We start from the raw sequence: 18,707 nt of genomic DNA on the forward strand, positions 1-18,707 counted from the left end.
TAAAAAAAAAACAAAGAACCTATGTTATTAAAACATCTTAAATGCCATATTCTGTAGATCTCTGAAGTGTTAGAAGACGTCCTAACTAAAATATATGTGTTTGACCTTGAAAACATACCTAACATGACTATAGGTTTGATTGTAATGACTAACTAGCAACTTACATTTCTTTATTATCCTAAATAGTTTGTAATAATAACTTTATAACTTCCAAGGACTAGCAATTTGCATTACATTGTTAAATGAGATGTGTAGGTACAATATCTTGAACAAGATTAGAAATGTATGTACAGAATGTTCTAACATAAATCATCTTAACTTTGTATCAATATACAAAGATCATATCAATATGAAATATTTAAAACTAATAGTTGCTTTTTAAGTAGATTCAATAATCTACCTTTTTATCTTATCATATCCATATTCTCTCCCCCCCCCTTTTTTTCAGAGTAGATTCAATAATCTACCTTTTATCATATCTGGCAACCACATCTGGTTAGGCCCCCAATCCCATCCCTTCTCATCTCTGTGTGTCTGAGACAAGGTCTTACTCTGTAGACCAGACTGACCTAGAACTCAGACATCTATCTCCCTCTGCCTCTTTCTCCCTAGTGCTGGGATTAAAGCCATAACACCAAGCCTGGTCTTAACTATTTTTTGACACATTTGCTGGTTAGTTTCATTCATTGATTTTTCTTCTCTTTTAGCAGCGTATTTTTTTCAACTACTATTGAATAGTGGCTTACATTACTAGTTAAAGATAGATAGTAATTGGCTGGGCATGGTGAGGCAGGTAGATTTCTGTGAGTTTAAGACTAGCCTAGTCTACATAGTGAGTTCTAGGGTAACTCACATAGTGAGATCCTGTCTCAGAAATAAATAAGACTAGGATAAGTACTTACAAGAACATAGCATTGTAACATTGTAGGTCCAGATAATAAGAGAAGCAATAACACTTTATTTTTTGAGATCATGATTTTTCTATGTTGCCAAGGCTGGTCTAGAATTCTTAGACTCATGTAATCCTTCAACCTCAACCTCCTGAGTAGCTCGGACTGCAGGCACACCTGGCCAGCACTTTTAATTACAGAATTAAAAAATAAATACATTAAATTGGAATTTTGAGCTAATCTTTTCCTGTTCTAGTACAAAAGCCACTGAGACTAATCACTTGAGTTTTCCTCATCTGTCAAGTAAAGGTCCTCCATATATACTTCAAAAAGGAAAAACAAAAACAAAACTACACCAACAAAAACCCCACAGTTCTTTCTTTACCATCTCCACTTCCATTTTCCACTTGAAATAAATACTCAGTTTTTTTTCCAGACAGAGTCTCACTATGCAACCCATTCTTGTGGGCTGGCCTGGCTTTGAACGCAATGAGCGCTCACCCTCCCTCCCTCCCTTCCTCCCTCTCTCTCTCTCTCTCTCTCCCTCTCCTCCCCCCTCCCCCCCCCCCCTCTCTCTCCCTCTCCCTCTCTCTCTCTCTCTCTCCCCCCCTCTCCCTCTCCCTTCCTCCCTCTTCAGTTTTAGATTTGTTTTATGTATATGACTGTTTTGCCATATATATGTATACTATATATATAATATATATATACATATGTACATAACTTACTTGCCTAGTGCCTGTGGAAGTTAGAAGAGGGTGTTAGAGCCTCCAAAACTGGAGTTATAAATATTTGTGAGCCACCATGTGAGTGCTAGGAACTGAACCCACCATCTGGATCCTCCGCAATAAATGCTCTTGACCACTAAGCTAGCACTTTCAGTACTCTGTCGTTTGTTTGTTTGCTTGCTTGCTTTTTAGAGACAGGGTTTCATTGTATAGCACCAGCTGTCCTGGAACTGACTCTGTAGACCAGACTGGCCTCGAACTCATAGAGATCCACCTGCCTCTGCCTCCCAAGTGCTGGGATCAAAGGTGTGTGCCACCACTGCCCAGCTCATTCAGCACTCTTGAATCCTGGAATTACAGTCATGTGCCATGTCCAGCTCAAGGATTTTCACTATGTTCCATTAAGGTCATGAATATCAGATTAGAGAGAGAGCTCAGCAGTTAAGAGCACATGTTGCTCTTTCAGAGGACCCTCCTGGGTTCAATTCCCAGCAACCACATGGTGACTCACAACTGTCTGTAATTCCAGTTCGAGGGGATCCAAAGCCCTCCCCCGACTTCCTCAGGCACTAGGAATGCACATGATGTGTACACATAGAGGTAAAGAAAACATTCATATACTAGGATTAAAGACATGTGCCACTTCCACCCAGCCTGTGCTTCCATCTCTTATAAAGAAAATGGAGCTGGGTGGTAGTGGGCACACCTTTAATCCTAGGACTTGGGAGGCAGAGGCAGGCAGATCTCCATGAGTTCAAGGCTAGCCTGGTTCTAGGACACCCGGAACTACACAGAGAAACCCTGTCTCAAAAAAAAAAAAAAAAAAAGAAAGAAAGAAAAAGAAAAGAAAGAAAGAAAGAGAAAATGGTGTTGCCATATAATATTGGTTTAGAGATAGAACAAAAATAATGATATCAAAGGCTATGAGATCTGTAGATTTAAATCCCCACTTTTTTGCTAGCTGGTGACCTGGAGCAAGTTCATCTCTGTTTCATTTTTGAAATTTCCAAAATTAAGCTAGTAATACCTACTTTATTCAATTCTGATTAAAAAAATTAAATTTATAAAGCATTACATAGCATTTCCAAAATTGTGGCACCAAATTTATTTTTAATAAATGTTAATGTTTTAATTTTTCACTTCTTAGGGAATGTAAGTGCCACCTATTAGTATGATATGTGTTTTGTATATTAGAGATTGTTTAATACAGATACTCAAAGGTGAAGCATTCTTGTTTATGGAACTAAGGAACTAGATAAAATTCAAAGCAGTTGCTTCTACTGGGAAAAAGGGGGAAAACAAAACAAGGATTTGTGGGCACTTTAAAGTAAAACAGCATTGCCAGGTGGTGGTGGCGTACGTCTTTAATCCCAGCACTCAGGAGGCAGAGCCAGGTGGATCTCTGTGAGTTCAAGGCCAGCCTGGGCTACAGAGTGAGTTCCAGGAAAGGCGCAAAGCTACACAGAGAAACCCTGTCTCAAAAAAGAAAAAAAAGAAAGAAAGAAAAAGAAAAAAAAAAGTAAAACAGCATTTAACACCAACTGAGATAGGCAATTTATTATGGTAAACTCTTACTGGGAAGGAGCCCGGGCATTACTGTTTTGCTGAACTGATGGATACCTATGAATTTAGTTAAGTGTTGGGTTTTAGGGTTGTAGGAAGGCAGTAATATAAACTGCTAAAGGAGAGTCTTCTAGGAGAAATGAAAGAAAAACTCAGTCACTTATGTGACTAAATGGTTGCTACAAGGCCAGAAACTCCATTACAGGAATGGTTACAATAGGATTTGCAATTTAGAGTCCTCCTGGACTTGATAGTGCCTACAGCATTTTCTACTGGTACTTCCAGTTATAAATATTACAGAGCTATTGCCTCATTTCTTTCAGAAACGTTTGTTTAGTTTTTCTGGTCCAAAATAATAACAGTAGACTTCTAGCTTCTCTGCTGCAATGTGCAGTACAGACAGCCAGATGGCATTACTGGAGTGTCAGAGATTTGAAATTTGTTTTGTGATGCTGTTGTCTAATACCAGGGCCTCAGCATATGCTAGCAAAGCTCTTTATCTCTGAGCTATATCACCAGTCAGTGTGTCTATCTCTCTTTTTTTTCTCCTCTCCTCCCCTTCCCTCTCCTCCCCTCTTCTTTTCTTTCCTTCTCTTCCTTTTCCCTTCTCTTCAAAAAAGAAAAAGAAAAAAGAAAAAAGAAACAAAACAGAAAAATTACCACATAGTGGAGACATATAAATTCATTATTATCAAGGAGGATTAAGGTTTTCCTCCTTTATAAGAAATAAAACTAATTATCTGTTGACATAATAGCTTTCAAGAATTCTTTTGAAGATACATTTCATTTCCAGTACTCCTTTCAACAGGGTTATGACTATTTTCTTTCATTTTATCTTACAGGTTGTTGGAAAGGACACCAATGTCATGTTGGTAGCTTTGGCAGCAAAATGTCTTACTGGCCTGGCTGTTGGGCTAAGGAAGAAATTCGGACAATATGCAGGACATGTAAGTAACATTCTTTTTAGATATAAATCTGTAAAATTATCAGAAATGATAGGCTAGTTTGTTTTATATTTTAAAACAACTTCTTGGTATAGATCTTTACATATTGGACAAAGTAAGCTTCTCAATGTGTTTCATATATATTCAGTCTAGCTCCCCACAAATTTTAAAAGGCTCGCCGGGCAGTGGTGGTGCACACCTTTAATCCCAGCAATTGGGAGGCAGAGCCAGGTGGATCTCTGTGAGTTCAAGGCCAGCCTGGTCTACAAAGAGAGATCCAGGACAGGCACCAAAACTACACAGAGAAACCCTATCTCGAAAAAAATTAAAAAAAAAAAAAATTATAAGGCTCATGTAGAAATCAGACACTTCCCCTTCTGAAAGTACGGCCAGCATTTTCTTTGATCAACTTGATACAGTACAAATTCTTACCCTAATAGAAAAATGTTTCACTACAGCTTGCCCAGTGATTGGGTAAAACCAAAACCTATTATAAGCCACAGTCTTCCTAAGGTCCCCCCTGCTAGGTAGCCTCCCTGGATCTGTGGGTTGCAGTCTGATTGTTCTTTGCTTTATATCTAGTATCCACTTATGAGTGAGTTCATACCATGTTTGTTCTTCTGATTCTGGGTTACCTCACTTAAGATGATATTTTCTAGTTCCATCCATTTTCCTGCTAATTTCATGATGTCATTGTTTTTCTCTGCTGAGTAGTACTCCATTGTGTATATGTACCACATTTTCTTTTTCCATTCTTCAGTTGATGGGCATCTAGGTTGTTTCCAGGTTCTGGCTATTACAAATAATGCTGCTCTGAACATAATTGAGCATGTATCTTTGTGGTATGATTGAGCATTCTTTGGGTATATGCCCAAGAGTGGTATGGCTAGGTCTTGAGGTAGATCGATTCCCAATTTTCTGAGAAACCACCGTACTGATTTTCACGGTGCTTGTACAAGTTTTCACTCCCACCAGCAGTGGAGAAGTGTTCCCCTTGCTCCACGTCCTTTCCAACATAAGCTGTCTTCAGTGTTTTTTATCATAGCCATTCTGACAGGTGTAAGGTGGTATCTCAGAGTCGTTTTGATTTGCATTTCTCTGATGACTAAGGATGTTGAGCATTTCCTTAAACATCTTTCAACCATTTGAGATTCTCTTTTGAGAATTCTCTGTTTAGCTCTTCAGCCCATTTTTTAATTAGATTGTTCAGTATTTTGATGTCTAGTTTCTTGAGTTCTTTATATACTTTGGAGATCAGTCCTCTGTCAGATGTGGGGTTGGTGAAGATCTTTTCCCATTCTGTAGGCTGTCTTTTTTTCTTATTGACCGTGTCTTTTGCCCTACAAAAGCTTCTCAGTTTCAAGAGGTCCCATTTATTAACTGTTACTCTCAGTGTCTGTGCTACTGGTGTTATATTTAGGAAGTGATCTGTGCCCATGCGTTCAAGAGTACTTCCTACTTTCTCTTCTATCAAGTTCAGTGTAACTGGATTTATGCTGAGGTCTTTGATCCACTTGGACTTCAGTTTTGTGCATGGTGACAGATATGGATCTATTTGTAATCTTTTACATGTTGACATCCAGTTATGCCAGCACCATTTGTTGAAGATACTTTCTTTTTTCCATTGTATAGTTTTGGCTTCTTTGTCAAAAATCAGTTGTTCATATGTGTGTGGATTAATGTCAGGGTCTTCAGTTCGATTCCATTGGTCCGTATGTCAGTTTTTATACCAGTACCATGCTGTTTTTATTACTGTAGCTCTATAGTAGAGCTTGAGATTTTTTGTTTTTCCATATGAAGTTGAGTATTGTTCTTTCCAAGTCTGTGAAGAGTTGTGTTGGGATTTTGTTGGGGATTGCATTGAATCTGTAGATTGCTTTTGGTAACATTGCCATTTTTACTATGTTAATCTTACCTGTCCATGAGCATGGGAGATCTTTCCATTTTCTGATTCCTCTTCAATTTCTTTCTTCAGAGACTTAAAGTTCTTGTCATACAGGTCCTTCGCTTGTTTAGTTAGTGTTACCCCAAGGTATTTTATATTATTTGTGACAGTTGTAAAGGGTGATGTTTCTCTGATTTCTTTCTCAGCCCTTTTATCATTTGTGTATAGGAGGGCTACCTTTTAGATTATGGATTAGCCTATAGAAAAATGTCTGCCATAAATCAAACATAAATGAATACAACTAAAGTAAAACATAGCTCTCTGAACTGATGAAGATAGGTCCTTTCTGTATCACAGAATCTAATCAATATTTATATGTATAATTCAGCTATCATTTGGCTTAAAAAGGCTTATTGGGAAATGTTATCATTTTTACTATTTTCTACAGAGAAAAAAATTTTTTTTTTTTTTTTCCGTTTTTTGAGACAGGGTTTCTCTGTGTACCTTTGCGCCTTTCCTGAAACTCACTCTGTAGCCCAGGCTGGCCTCAAACTCACAGAAATCCGCCTGCCTCTGCCTCTCCAGTGCTGGGATTAAAGGCATGCACCACCACCACCCGGCTCAGAGAAAATATTTTACTGTTAAAATAACCCTGGACTTTTAAATTACAACCAGTTTTTATGTTCAGGCTGTCTGAGTATTATTTCTCCTGCAGTTGTACATCAAATGTTTTTACATTAAAAAAAAAAGAGCAAATACTATAGAATTGTATTACATCAAATATACAGAATATACAAATTCATAGAGACAGAAAGATTAGACACTATCTCAAGACAGAGAAGAAAGGAATATAGAGCAATGATTTCCTAAGTACAGAATTTCTGTTTTGTGTGATGGAAAAGCCCCACAAATGGACAGTAGCATCAGGACATAGTATCATAAATGTAATAATTCAATACAGTTAATGTTATTAATGAATATCATAAATATAATTATTGAATGAAAACAAAAAGAAATCATACACTTGGCCTAAAGTACTTATTTGATTTGTTTGCTTATTATCTTATTAATTAATACTGCTTTTATAACTATGAAATCAAGTTAAAATTGTAAAAGCTGTAGGATTGTGCTTATAACTCACTAGTGGAACATCTTAGCATGCATAAGATCGTGGGTTATCTTTCCAACCACTGTGACCCAAGGGGGAGCAAGTTTTTAATGACCTGTATAGGAATGATAATGGGAGTAGGAAAAGCAAAGTAAAACTATAAGTGAAGATAACACATGAGATGTATTTCATAGTTTTTTCCTATTTAAAACGTAATGATACACTTGAAACATTTTATATAGTTTATACTATGTACATGATGTCTCAGCTTAACTTATTCTAAGGAAATCGGAACACATTTGTCAATATATTTCTTTGTATAAGTGAGGTAGCAATCAAGTTACTAATAGAGTTAATAAATTGAGATGTTTTCCTTAACTATGGCAGGTAATGGTTGCCTCTAAATTTGGTCTGAATTATATAGAATGAGTTATCATTCTGAAAAATCAGTATTTGTCAGTTTTATTGTTAAACACCTGCCACTGCTTCCTCTGAGTGATTAAAAGCATGCACTACATCACTCAGCTGAGATATGGGTGTGCTTTTGATAAGTTTTGTGTTAGTTATTAGGATGTTTTATACACAAGTAGTTTCAAGATAGAAAACTGCTTTGGGAAGTGGAGAGGATTCAGCACATGTTTTGTTTGTATATTCCTCGCTGTCCTGAAACTGGCTGTGTAGACTAGGGTGACCTTGAGTTCAGAGTTCCGCTTGTCTCTGCCTCCAGAGTGCTGGTATTTCTGCCACCTGGCAAAAAACTACTTTTAAAATTGATATTAATTTGCTAAGGGATGGTTGAGTGATTACTTTAGTTCAACTTTTTACGGGTTCTATTTAACTTACTGTTTAGCCTAATTTGGATTTTTTTTTTTAATTATATACTATTCATTTAGAAGTTAAGAACACGCCGGGCGGTGGTGGCGCACGCCTTTAATCCCAGCACTCGGGAGGCAGAGCCAGGCGGATCTCTGTGAGTTCGAGGCCAGCCTGGTCTACAGAGTGAGATCCAGGAAAGGCGCAAAGCTACACAGAGAAACCCTGTCTCGAAAAACCAAAAAAAAAAAAAAAAAAAAGAAGTTAAGAACACTTCCTAACTCCTTTGGGGAATATTCCGTATAAATTGAAACATAGAATGTATGATTGTTCATGACTGGTTTCCTTTCACCTAGCTTAATTTTGACAGTTTTAATCAGCCATACTATAGTGTGTGTGTCAGTACTTCATTCTTTTTTGGTGGGGGTTACGGGGTGGTGTTTGGTTGTTTGGGACAGGGTTTCTCTCTGTAACAGTTCCTAGAACTACTTTGTAGATGACGTTGCCCTTGAACTCACAGAGATCCGCCTAACTCTGCCTCCTGAGTGCTGGGTTGCGCCACCATACCCAGCCATTCTTGCTTTTTTAAACTAATTTTTTTTATTGTATGAGTATTTTGCCTATGAGTACATTTGCCAGTGAAGGTCAAAAGAAGGCATTGGATCTCCTGGAACTGGAGTTAGGGATGATTGTGAGCCATCATGTGGGTTCGGGGAACCAAACCTGGGTCCTGTGCATCAACAGCATCTGTTCTTAACTGTTGAACTAGCTCTCGAGACCCAACAATACTTCATTCATATGTGTCAGAGTATTTTTCTTGCTGTTCACTTTTACAGGTTGTACCAACAATTTTGGAAAAATTCAAAGAAAAGAAGCCTCAAGTGGTGCAAGCCCTGCAGGAGGCAATCGATGCCATCTTCCTCACTGTAAGTTATAACATAAAACTTAGCGTTTTGTCTTAATAAATGTTGTCACTCTAATGATTTGACTATTTATAGTTGAAAAAAGCTCATTGACATTTTCTTTTACAGACCACACTACAGAACATCAGTGAGGATGTTTTAGCAGTAATGGATAATAAAAACCCAACCATCAAGCAGCAGACGTCACTTTTTATTGCAAGAAGCTTCCGTCACTGCACTGCTTCTACATTGCCGAAGAGTTTACTAAAGCCCTTTTGTGCTGCTCTACTTAAGGTAATTGGGGGGATAGTTTCTACATTTTTTCCTACTAGTTATATACAATGACTTCTTGACTTTATGTAGATTGTAATCTTTTAAGGAGCAGACACTCTGAACCCAAATTTTTGTAACTGTCTTGGTCTACTTTTGAAGGACAACAAGTTAGCCAAATATAAGTGTCAGACTGAAGTGTTTGAGGGTCATTGGGATTGGGACATTTCAGATAGAAGGTAAAAAGGAAAGGAAAGCATTTAAGGGCTGGCAGGATGATAGTTCAGAGGCCAGGCAAGCAACCTGAGTGAACTCCCCAAATCCCCTTTAAAGGTAAAGGGGGAGAACCAACTCCATGAAGTTGTCTTCTCACCTCCACATGTGCTGTCATCATACCCACATGAATGAATATGTACACACATTGTGTGTGTGTGAGGTTGTTTTGTTTTGTTTTGTTTTTTTAAGCTTTTACAGGGGCTAGAGAAATGGCTCAGCAGTTAAGAACTGCTCCTGTAAAGAATCCAGGTTTGGGTCTTGGCACCTACATGGTGGTTCACAACCATCTTGACTCTAGTTCTAGAGCTCCAACTTCCTCTTGTGACCTCTGTTGGCACCAAGCATGCACATGGTACATATCCATACATGCAGACAAAACACTCATACACATCAAAGAAAATAAATTACATTTAAAAATGACATTTACATGGTGAATAAATTAACTAAAGAGCTCTTCAACCTAGAAAGAATTGTGAAACATTAACTGTTAATTGGCAAAACAAAAGCTACAAGTAGCCTCAGTAAATTGTAAAGGGAAAATTCTTATCCAGCCACTGTTGTTGAGGATAAAATTAGTAGTGACTAGAGTTCTTTGTGTTAAATATCATTTACTTCTGTATAGCACATCAATGATTCTGCTCCTGAGGTCAGAGATGCTGCATTTGAAGCACTGGGTACTGCTTTGAAGGTGGTTGGTGAGAAAGCGGTAAACCCATTCTTAGCTGATGTTGACAAACTCAAACTTGACAAGGTAGGTTAGTAATAGTCTTGTCTCTTTGCATTACTGTTTGTAAACCTACCCTCTCTGTTGAACTATTGGCTACTGATAGATTCTGAAGGAGGAAAAGACATTATCTTCAGTTCAGCCCACCATGCTGAATAGTTCCATACCCATAGTCACACAGATGGCCCTGGTTAAACTCAGTGGGTCAAAGAACAATACAAAAATGCATGAATATTGGAAAAGGAATTGTATGGAGGGTGGTGTGAGTAATAGGGATGAAAGAGTTATGGGTAGATAAATGTCCTGGTAATTAGAATGCATTGTATATGTATGAATCATCAAAAAAATGAACTTAATTAAAGATAAAAAATAAAATTTCAGAGTACTTATATATTTTTAATAAGAATTTTTTTAGTTGCCAGCTTTTCTTTCTTTTTTCTTTTTCTTTTTCTTTTCTTAATTTGCAAAAGTATTTCAAGGCAGGGTTTCTCTGTGTAGCCCTGGCTGTTCTGGAACTCAGTCTGTAGACCAAGCTGGCCTCGAACTCACAGAGATCTGCCTGGCTCTGCCTCCTGAGTGCTGGGATTAAAGTTGTGTGCCACCATGTCTGACTCTTATTGCCAGTTTCTGCAGGAAAAAAAATTATGTTGCAAATATGTGCATGCATTTGAAATCAATTTTGGAGGATGTTCTCTGGGCATTTTTTGTTACCAATTTTGTCTTTTCTGTATTACTAAAAAAGAAAACACTGATAATCAACTCAGTGTTATTTCATTCTCTAATGATAGTTCAGAACAAACTTTGCAAACTTCTGCTTGTTGAAATTTTAATCTAAGCTATAGTGATGCAATAGTAGAAAAAAACACCTTTCAAATTATAACCAAACCAAAGCTGAGTAACCAATCTTTAGAAGATATAATATAGAAATGTACTTTCCTAAATGCAAATGTCTTTCATCAAAATTATGTCTGTTATAGGTATTTATGTAATTTTAATTTGTGAAGAAATAAAACTTAAGTCATATGCAGTGCCCAGAATGTCACAAATTAGAATTACAAGAAAATGAAACAATTTTCTTCTGAATTCTTTTGTATAGTTGTGACTTAATGACTTCTAGGTAATAATGTAATGGCTGTGTTTCAAACTTGTTTGAGCATAATAATGTACATATTGCTTTCTTTAGATCAAAGAATGTTCAGAAAAAGTAGAGCTGGTTCATGGTAAAAAAGCTGGTTCTGCAGCTGAAAAGAAGGACTGCAAGCCTGCACCTGGAAGGGCTGCTCCATCCGGGGCTGCAGGGGACAAAGACACGAAGGACGTTTCAGTACCCAAACCAGGACCATTAAAGAAAGCACCTACTACTAAGGTTAATAGATTTTGTGACAAGGTCTGACTCTAATCCATGCAAATGCTTTTAACCACCAAGTCATCTCTCTAGCTTGGCCCCAGTTCATCATTTTTGTTTTGTTTGTTTTATTAAATAATTTTGAATTAGAAGTTTTTAATAGGCAACTTGAAGATCAGCCAGGTAGTCCATAGATGGTCTTTAGGTCTCTCTGTGTTTGACATTTGGTAAATTCTGTAGACAATAAAACATTTTTGAGGTGAGATCATTTTAATAAAATTTTTAAGAGTCGGTCTGAAGAGATGACTCAGAGGTTAAAAGCACTGACTGCTCTTCCAGAGGTCCTGAGTTCAATTCTCAGCACCCACATGGTGGCTCACAACCACCTGTAATGAGATCTGGGACTCCCTTCTGTGTAATAAATAAATAAACAAACAAACAAATAGATAAATAATTTTAAGAGTCAAAAAATGTATAAACAAAAACTACTTTTACCAAATTTTAAGTGGTTTATGGTTTTAAATTTTTCTTTTAGGCTGGTGGACCACCTAAGAAAGGCAAAGCAGCTGCACCAGGAGGTTCAGCAAATGCTGGAACAAAGACTAAGAAGGGATTGGAGACTAAAGAAATGGTTGAGCCCGAACTCTCGGTGAGCAGTGCACATGAGAACCGTAGACAGTCAGACCTGGGAGGGGACTGGAGGGTTCCTTCTGCTGAGTTCTTTAACATACAGTGAATGGATACCGTTTGGCTACTGATAGATACTTCCTTGAACAGAATTTTCTTTATGAAATAAGACTCAGATGCTGTAGTGTACCTGTAGGAGTATTTTAGTTTTGACTGAGTAACTTTTATATTCGTGCCATTTGTTTCCTTAAATAGTTTCTCATTATGACGTTGCCATCTTACAGATTGAAGCATGTGAAGAAAAGGCTTCAGCTGTTCTTCCCCCAACCTGTATTCAGCTTCTAGACAGTAGTAACTGGAAGGAAAGGCTAGCCTGTATGGAAGAATTCCAAAAGGTACATGTACAAGGATGAAGTAGAGTGTAAAATTTAGATTATGTGGAAGCAATAATAGTGCCAAATTAAGCATGTCTTAATTGCTATGTTTTATAATTAGTAAATGTTTCATAGTGTAAACTTAAGATGAGGTTAAACTTTTTTTGTTGTTTTGTATCTTTCAACACTCTCATTCTGACTTTTCTAAGCTCGAAACATTACTTTTTCAAGAAAATTAGGTTCTTACTGTAAATCATGAGACTTAGATGAACTTTTCAGTTATTTGTTATTAAATGTAATAAGCAAATAGAGCTTGCCACTTAAAATAGACAGTCTTCGACTATTTCAGTACTTCCTCCTTTGTCATCATGATTTATTGATAGGAAACACAATATATATTGGTATGAAGAGCTGTCCAAACTTTTGAAATTGTACAGTCAGGCTTCTTCAGGGGAGCAGAACTATATGCACACACATGGGGGATTTATTAGAGTAGCTTACCAGCTGTGATCCAGCTAGTCCAACACTGTCTACCAATGGAAAGTCCAGAGTCCAGGAATCTAGTAGTTGTTCAATCTACAAGGCTGGATATCTTAGCTGGTCTTCACTATATGCTGGAATCTTGAAGAAATAGACTCTAATGCTAGTGAATGAATGAATATGACAATGAGAATAAGGGCAAGCAGGCCAAGAACAAAAGCTTCCATCTTCTATGTCCTTTATATAGGTTGCCAGCAGAGTGTGTGGCCCAGATTAAAGCTGGAGCTTTCTCAAAAGATCTGGATTAAAGGGAGTCTTCCCATTTTAAATGATTTAATTAAGAAAAATCCATCACACTACATAGTGAGACGCTGTTTCAAAAAACAAACAAACAAAAAATTTAAGCCAGGTGTAAACCTTTAATCCCTGTATTCAGAGGGCAGAGGCAGATGGATCTCTTTGAGTTTGAGGTCTACACAGTATGTTTAGGACAGCCAGAGCTATGTAGAGAGACCCTGTTTCAAAAAAAAAAAAAAGAAGAAAGAAGAGAAAAAAATCCCTCACAAATAGCTGCATGGGTTTTAGTTAATTCTAGATGTTGTCAAATTGACAACCGAGAATAGCCATCACAGGAATGATACATAGTAGCTCATTTTAGCATATATTGTGATTAGGATTCTGTGAGAGAGATGTAGAAAAAGGAATGTGAAATTTGAGACAGGAACCTTTTAGCCCAACATCTTCCACTCCTATAGTTTAGACATGAACTTGTACATCTTTGAAATTTAATTTTAAATGTCTACCTTATTTCACTGTTTTTAGGAAAATCAAATAAGACAAAATATGTGTAAGTAGTTAATAGCACACACTGGGCAAATGAAAAAAATTGTGAATTCCTAAAATGTGAATTTGAAAAAAAAAAAAAAAAAAAAAATTGGTAACCCCAGCCATTCTACCTAGCTTAGGAACTGAACCACGGTGGAAGCTAACTAAGCTCCCGCTGGGACCCTCGCAGCTCTGGTTCCTTTTCTTTTTCAGAAGTAGCCGCATACTTGACTCTGGGATCTATCCTTCTCTTGAACTAGAACTCTCTAACTTTGTTGCCTTCCTTTATTTATAGGCTGTTGAACTAATGGATCGAACTGAAATGCCATGCCAGGCATTAGTGAGGATGCTAGCCAAAAAACCTGGATGGAAAGAAACTAATTTTCAGGTATTTTAAGTTGTACATTTAGTGTCTTTTATTTAAATCATTTCTATCATAGCAATCTATGAGACAACCTTGTATAATTAGGAGTTTAACAGTATTACACTCTAAAAAATGAGTGTAAGGAGATGTTTAGAAAATTGATACTGGTTGGGCATAGTGGCAGATACCTTTAATCCCAGCACTTGGGAGGCAAAGATAGGCAGACCTCTGTGAGGTAGAGGCCAGCCTGGTTTACAGAGCAAGATCCAGGACAGCTAGTTACATAGTGAGACCCTGCCTGGGGGGGGGGGGGGAATTGATACAGTGGGCAGAAGCACTTGCCATGCAAACCTGACAACTTGTATTTGATCCTTGGAACCTATAGTAGAAGAAGAGAACTGATTCCCAAAAGTTGTCTTCCATGCTCCACATGTGCTGCACGACACGCACATGCCGTAGTAGTAATAATAAAAAACTTTTTAAGTGATACAGGATTTATCGCTAGGTGTACATAGAATAGAGCTCATGCTAAATAATCTTAGAATGTATTTGTTTTATTTTTGGCATCTTGTTAGTCCCGTGTTTGCTACTCTACATACCCCTCTCCTTTTTTTCTCTGTATGTTCCATGGCTCCCTCCCTCTCTGTTATCACCTTAGTATCGTCACAAAAGCTGAATATTCTGAAAGATAGGTGAAAGAACACCTTATTTTAGCCAATATTCTTCTATATTAGATCCATAGCAAGGAATTTTTAGTGTGTGTGTGTGTGTGTGTGTGTGTGTGTGTGTGTGTGTGTGTGTGTGTGTGTATGTGTGTTCACACACATATGGAGGGTAGAGACCAGTCTTAGATGTCATTTCTTAGGAGCGATCCACTTGGTTTTTGAGGTAGGGTCTCTCACTGAATAGGCTAAGGTATCTGGCCCCAAACCCCAGCAATCTCATGCCTTTGCCTCTCCATCACTGAGATCATGAGCATTCACTACTACACCTGCCTATTTACATGGATACTTGGAGTTGAACTCAGGTTCTCATATTGTGCAATTAGCATTTTGCCTACCAACTGAGGCATTTCCCCAACCCTGTTTATTTTTTGAGATAAGCTCTTATCATGTACCTCAGACTTGCATTGAAAACTGTTGTTCCCCGCCTTAGTTTCTTGAGTGTTGGGATTATATAGATATGCATCACCACATATGACTTAATGAAAAAAAATTTTAATAAATCTTTTATAACAACTTTATTGAGACTGTATTACTCAGTTTTAAATTATACAATGGTAATAGTTCTGCAATACTATATTTTGAGCAGTTGTCCTCAACCTGTGGGTCATGACCCCTTTGGGAATGTCAAATGACCCTTTCACAGGGATCAGATATCATATATCCTGCATATCAGATATTTACATTGTAATTCATAACAGTTGCAAAATTACAGTTATGAAGTAGCAGTGGAAATAATTTTATGATTGAGGGCCAATAAAACATGAGAAACTATATTAGAGGGTGTGGAAGCATTAGGAAGGTGAGAACCTGATTTAGAGTATGCTCATCATGCTCAAGAGAATTCTGTTTTTAGTAGCAAGCACTCTCCATTATACTCCAGCTCAAATTCTCTGTCATCTATTAATATATTTTCTGTCTCTATGGGTTCACCCCTTCTAGGCACTTCATATCAATGGAATCATTCCTATATAATGATTTTCAGGTTCACCTATGCATATTATTGCCATATAACATTCCGTTGTATAGATAGACCATTTTTTATTTTCCTTCTCATCAATAGACATATGGGTTATTTGAACTCTTTGGTAATTGTGACTAATGGCTGTTGTGAAAATTCATATACCAATATTTATGTCTGACCTTCATACTCATCCTGTCTCATGAGTGCCTACATATATACTAAATCAACTAAAAAAGTTTGTAAAAAATTTTTAGCTCTTAAATTTTCATATTTTGAAAAATTGAGTGGCATGTATTTTCCCCCCTGTATTCGTTGTCAGTTAGCTACTATCACAGATAACAAAGGATGAAAATTATTTTGGTTGTTTAAATTTTTGATTATTATTTGGTTATACTTATAGATATTACATCTTCAGGTTGCTATGTGAAATTTATTCTGATATTTATCCTTGCTTAGGTGATGCAGATGAAGCTTCACATAGTTGCTTTGATCGCCCAGAAGGGAAATTTTTCTAAAACTTGTGCTCAGGTTGTATTAGATGGCCTTGTAGACAAGATTGGAGATGTGAAATGTGGGAACAATGCAAAAGAAGCTATGACGGCAATAGCTGAAGCATGTATGTTGCCATGGACAGCTGAACAGGTTAGTTGCACAGAGCTCTCTTTCCCTACATTGTCCCAATTTTTTCCCAAATTTTAATTTAGGCCTACCAATTACTGTTAATTCTTAGGTAAAGTTGTTCTATGCTGTGAGATTTTTTTGGTGCTTTGAGACAGGTCTCACTATGGTAGCCCTGGCTGTCCTTCAACTTACTATAGAAGATGTTGTTAATTTTCTCATAAGACATTGCAATTCAAAATGATCAGTAAATGAAAAATTTCAGACAGGAATGCTTTTAAAACTCTGTCATCTCTGAGGCTGGAAAGATGGCTCAGTGGTTAAGAGCACTGGCTGCTCTTCCAGAGGACCTGAGTTCAATACCCAGCACCCACATGGCAACTCATAACTGTCTTTAACTCCAGTTCCAGGGGATCTAACATCCTCACACAGACATACATGCCGGCAAAGCAACAATGCAAAACATAAAATAAAATAAAGACAAAAATAAATAAAATCATTTAAAAAATCACCTTGTTTTTTAGGATAAATTAAATCTTGTTCATAGATTCATGTAGTTAACACCTGAAAAAATCATATTTGATACATATGTGCCTTAGTTGTAATTTATTTCCATAAGAAATATAAGAGAAAATGGATATCTGAGCCATGTTTTCCATTGTTTCAGGTGATGTCAATGGCCTTCTCACAAAAGAATCCCAAGAATCAGTCAGAAACTCTAAATTGGTTATCAAATGCAATAAAAGAATTTGGTTTTTCTGGGTAAGTCAGGGAAAAAAATGGAATATAATTAAATATTTTGCTAAGTCTCTGATGTTAATTTGTTTTCACTATCTCTGCTTATTTCTGAAGAATTAAAATTGGTTGTCTAATTTACATAAAAGATAAGCACATTTGTTCTGAAAGGTCTGTGTTGACTTGTATTCTACATTTTAATATCTAGTAAGAGTTCTTTTATATATATATGTACATATACATATATATTAATGTGTGTGTAAATATATGTATGTACACATTTAAAAATTATTTAGGATTGTTGTGTCTGTCTTGTGGGAGGTGCAGGTGGCATATGCCACAAAGTACATATGACAGTCTAAAAACTAGTTTTGAGAATTAGTCTGTCCTTCTACCATGTGAGTCGTGGGAACTCAGACTCAAATCCTTAGGCTTGGTGGCAGAGACCTATACTCACTAAGCCATTTAGCTATCCCCTATGCCCTGCCTTTCTAGAGGTTCTGGAGATTACACCCAAGGCCTTGAACATGTTAGCCAATGCTCTGTCACAGAACCACATGTCCAGTCCCCCACAAAGAGAGATCTCTTAAGTGTTTTTTTTTTTTCCCTTAAGTGTTAAGAGCTGTCACACAGAAAAGCTTATTCCAAGTATTTCTAGTTCTCCTTTCAAAATTACTACACAGTTGTTTAGTGCCTGAAAAGGCTCCTTTTTGGATTAAATGCTGTCAGAATTCCTACAATAAAAATTTTAAATTGTTTAAACACCCTGCCATTTTTATATGAATATAGTTGTTCATTATTTTTTAATTACATTTAGACCTACCAATTATACTTCTTGTGTGGGGAGTTGGGTGTGCATACACATTCAGGTGTACATGCCACAGGACACACATAAGGTTAGATAATAACTTGGAGAAATTGGTTCTTTCCTTCCACCATGTGGCTGCTGGGTATTATTCATGTCACCAACCTTGATGGCAAGTACCTTTATCCTCCAAGCCACCTCACTGGGCCCACAGCTGTTTGTTTTGTTACCTGGAGTAGTCTCAATTTCCTGGAAATAGTTAACTCCTCCTGCTGCAGCTTCCTGTGCTGGAACTGCCAGTGTGTGCTAGTTATCTGGACACTTTTTAGAGTAGTTTTGATATGGCAGTATGTTGTCTCTGCTCTGCAGATGAAGAATTTAAAGCACAGAAAGCTTACCATCATAGCTAGGAAAGTGCCAGTGCCAGGCTTGAATCCAGGCATTCTGGGCTAAGGAAAAGGATATAGATGCTATTATATCGTGTTGCTTTCTCTGTGCCTTGTTTGTTTATTTGATGTAACTACCACTTATTAGCTTACAAAATGCTACAGTAAGGGCCAGGGATGGTAGCACACATCTTTAATACTAGCAACACAAAAAAATCAGAAGCAGAGGCAGGCAGAATCGCTGTGAGTTCAAGTCCAACCAGGGCTACATAGTGAGACCCTATCTCAAAAATAAATAAAAATAGTGGCTATTGTATGCTTTTCAGAGTATAGCTAAAGTAAAATGTGATTAGAGAGTAGTA

At 37.2% G+C, this 18,707-nt stretch overlaps 1 protein-coding gene across 6 annotated transcripts in view; it reads left to right on the forward strand.

Annotated features, from left to right (window-relative positions):
- The window catches only part of Ckap5 (cytoskeleton associated protein 5), a 109,473-nt gene that overhangs the window by 45,766 nt on the left and 45,000 nt on the right, over nt 1–18,707 (forward strand). For all 6 annotated transcript variants that reach the window (XM_052725293.1, XM_052725296.1, XM_052725297.1 and 3 more), the window contains exons 9-18: nt 4,021–4,125; nt 8,765–8,854; nt 8,960–9,124; nt 9,999–10,127; nt 11,284–11,466; nt 11,981–12,094; nt 12,357–12,467; nt 14,047–14,139; nt 16,258–16,443; nt 17,087–17,181. In XM_052725293.1, coding sequence (XP_052581253.1) covers nt 4,021–4,125; nt 8,765–8,854; nt 8,960–9,124; nt 9,999–10,127; nt 11,284–11,466; nt 11,981–12,094; nt 12,357–12,467; nt 14,047–14,139; nt 16,258–16,443; nt 17,087–17,181 — 1,271 coding nt within the window. The remainder of the gene's footprint in view (nt 1–4,020; nt 4,126–8,764; nt 8,855–8,959; nt 9,125–9,998; nt 10,128–11,283; nt 11,467–11,980; nt 12,095–12,356; nt 12,468–14,046; nt 14,140–16,257; nt 16,444–17,086; nt 17,182–18,707) is intronic.

The sequence above is a fragment of the Peromyscus californicus genome, unplaced genomic scaffold (assembly GCF_007827085.1).
Source record: "Peromyscus californicus insignis strain IS unplaced genomic scaffold, ASM782708v3 Scaffold_7__1_contigs__length_154581171, whole genome shotgun sequence".
NCBI classification, from domain to species: Eukaryota; Metazoa; Chordata; class Mammalia; order Rodentia; family Cricetidae; genus Peromyscus; species Peromyscus californicus.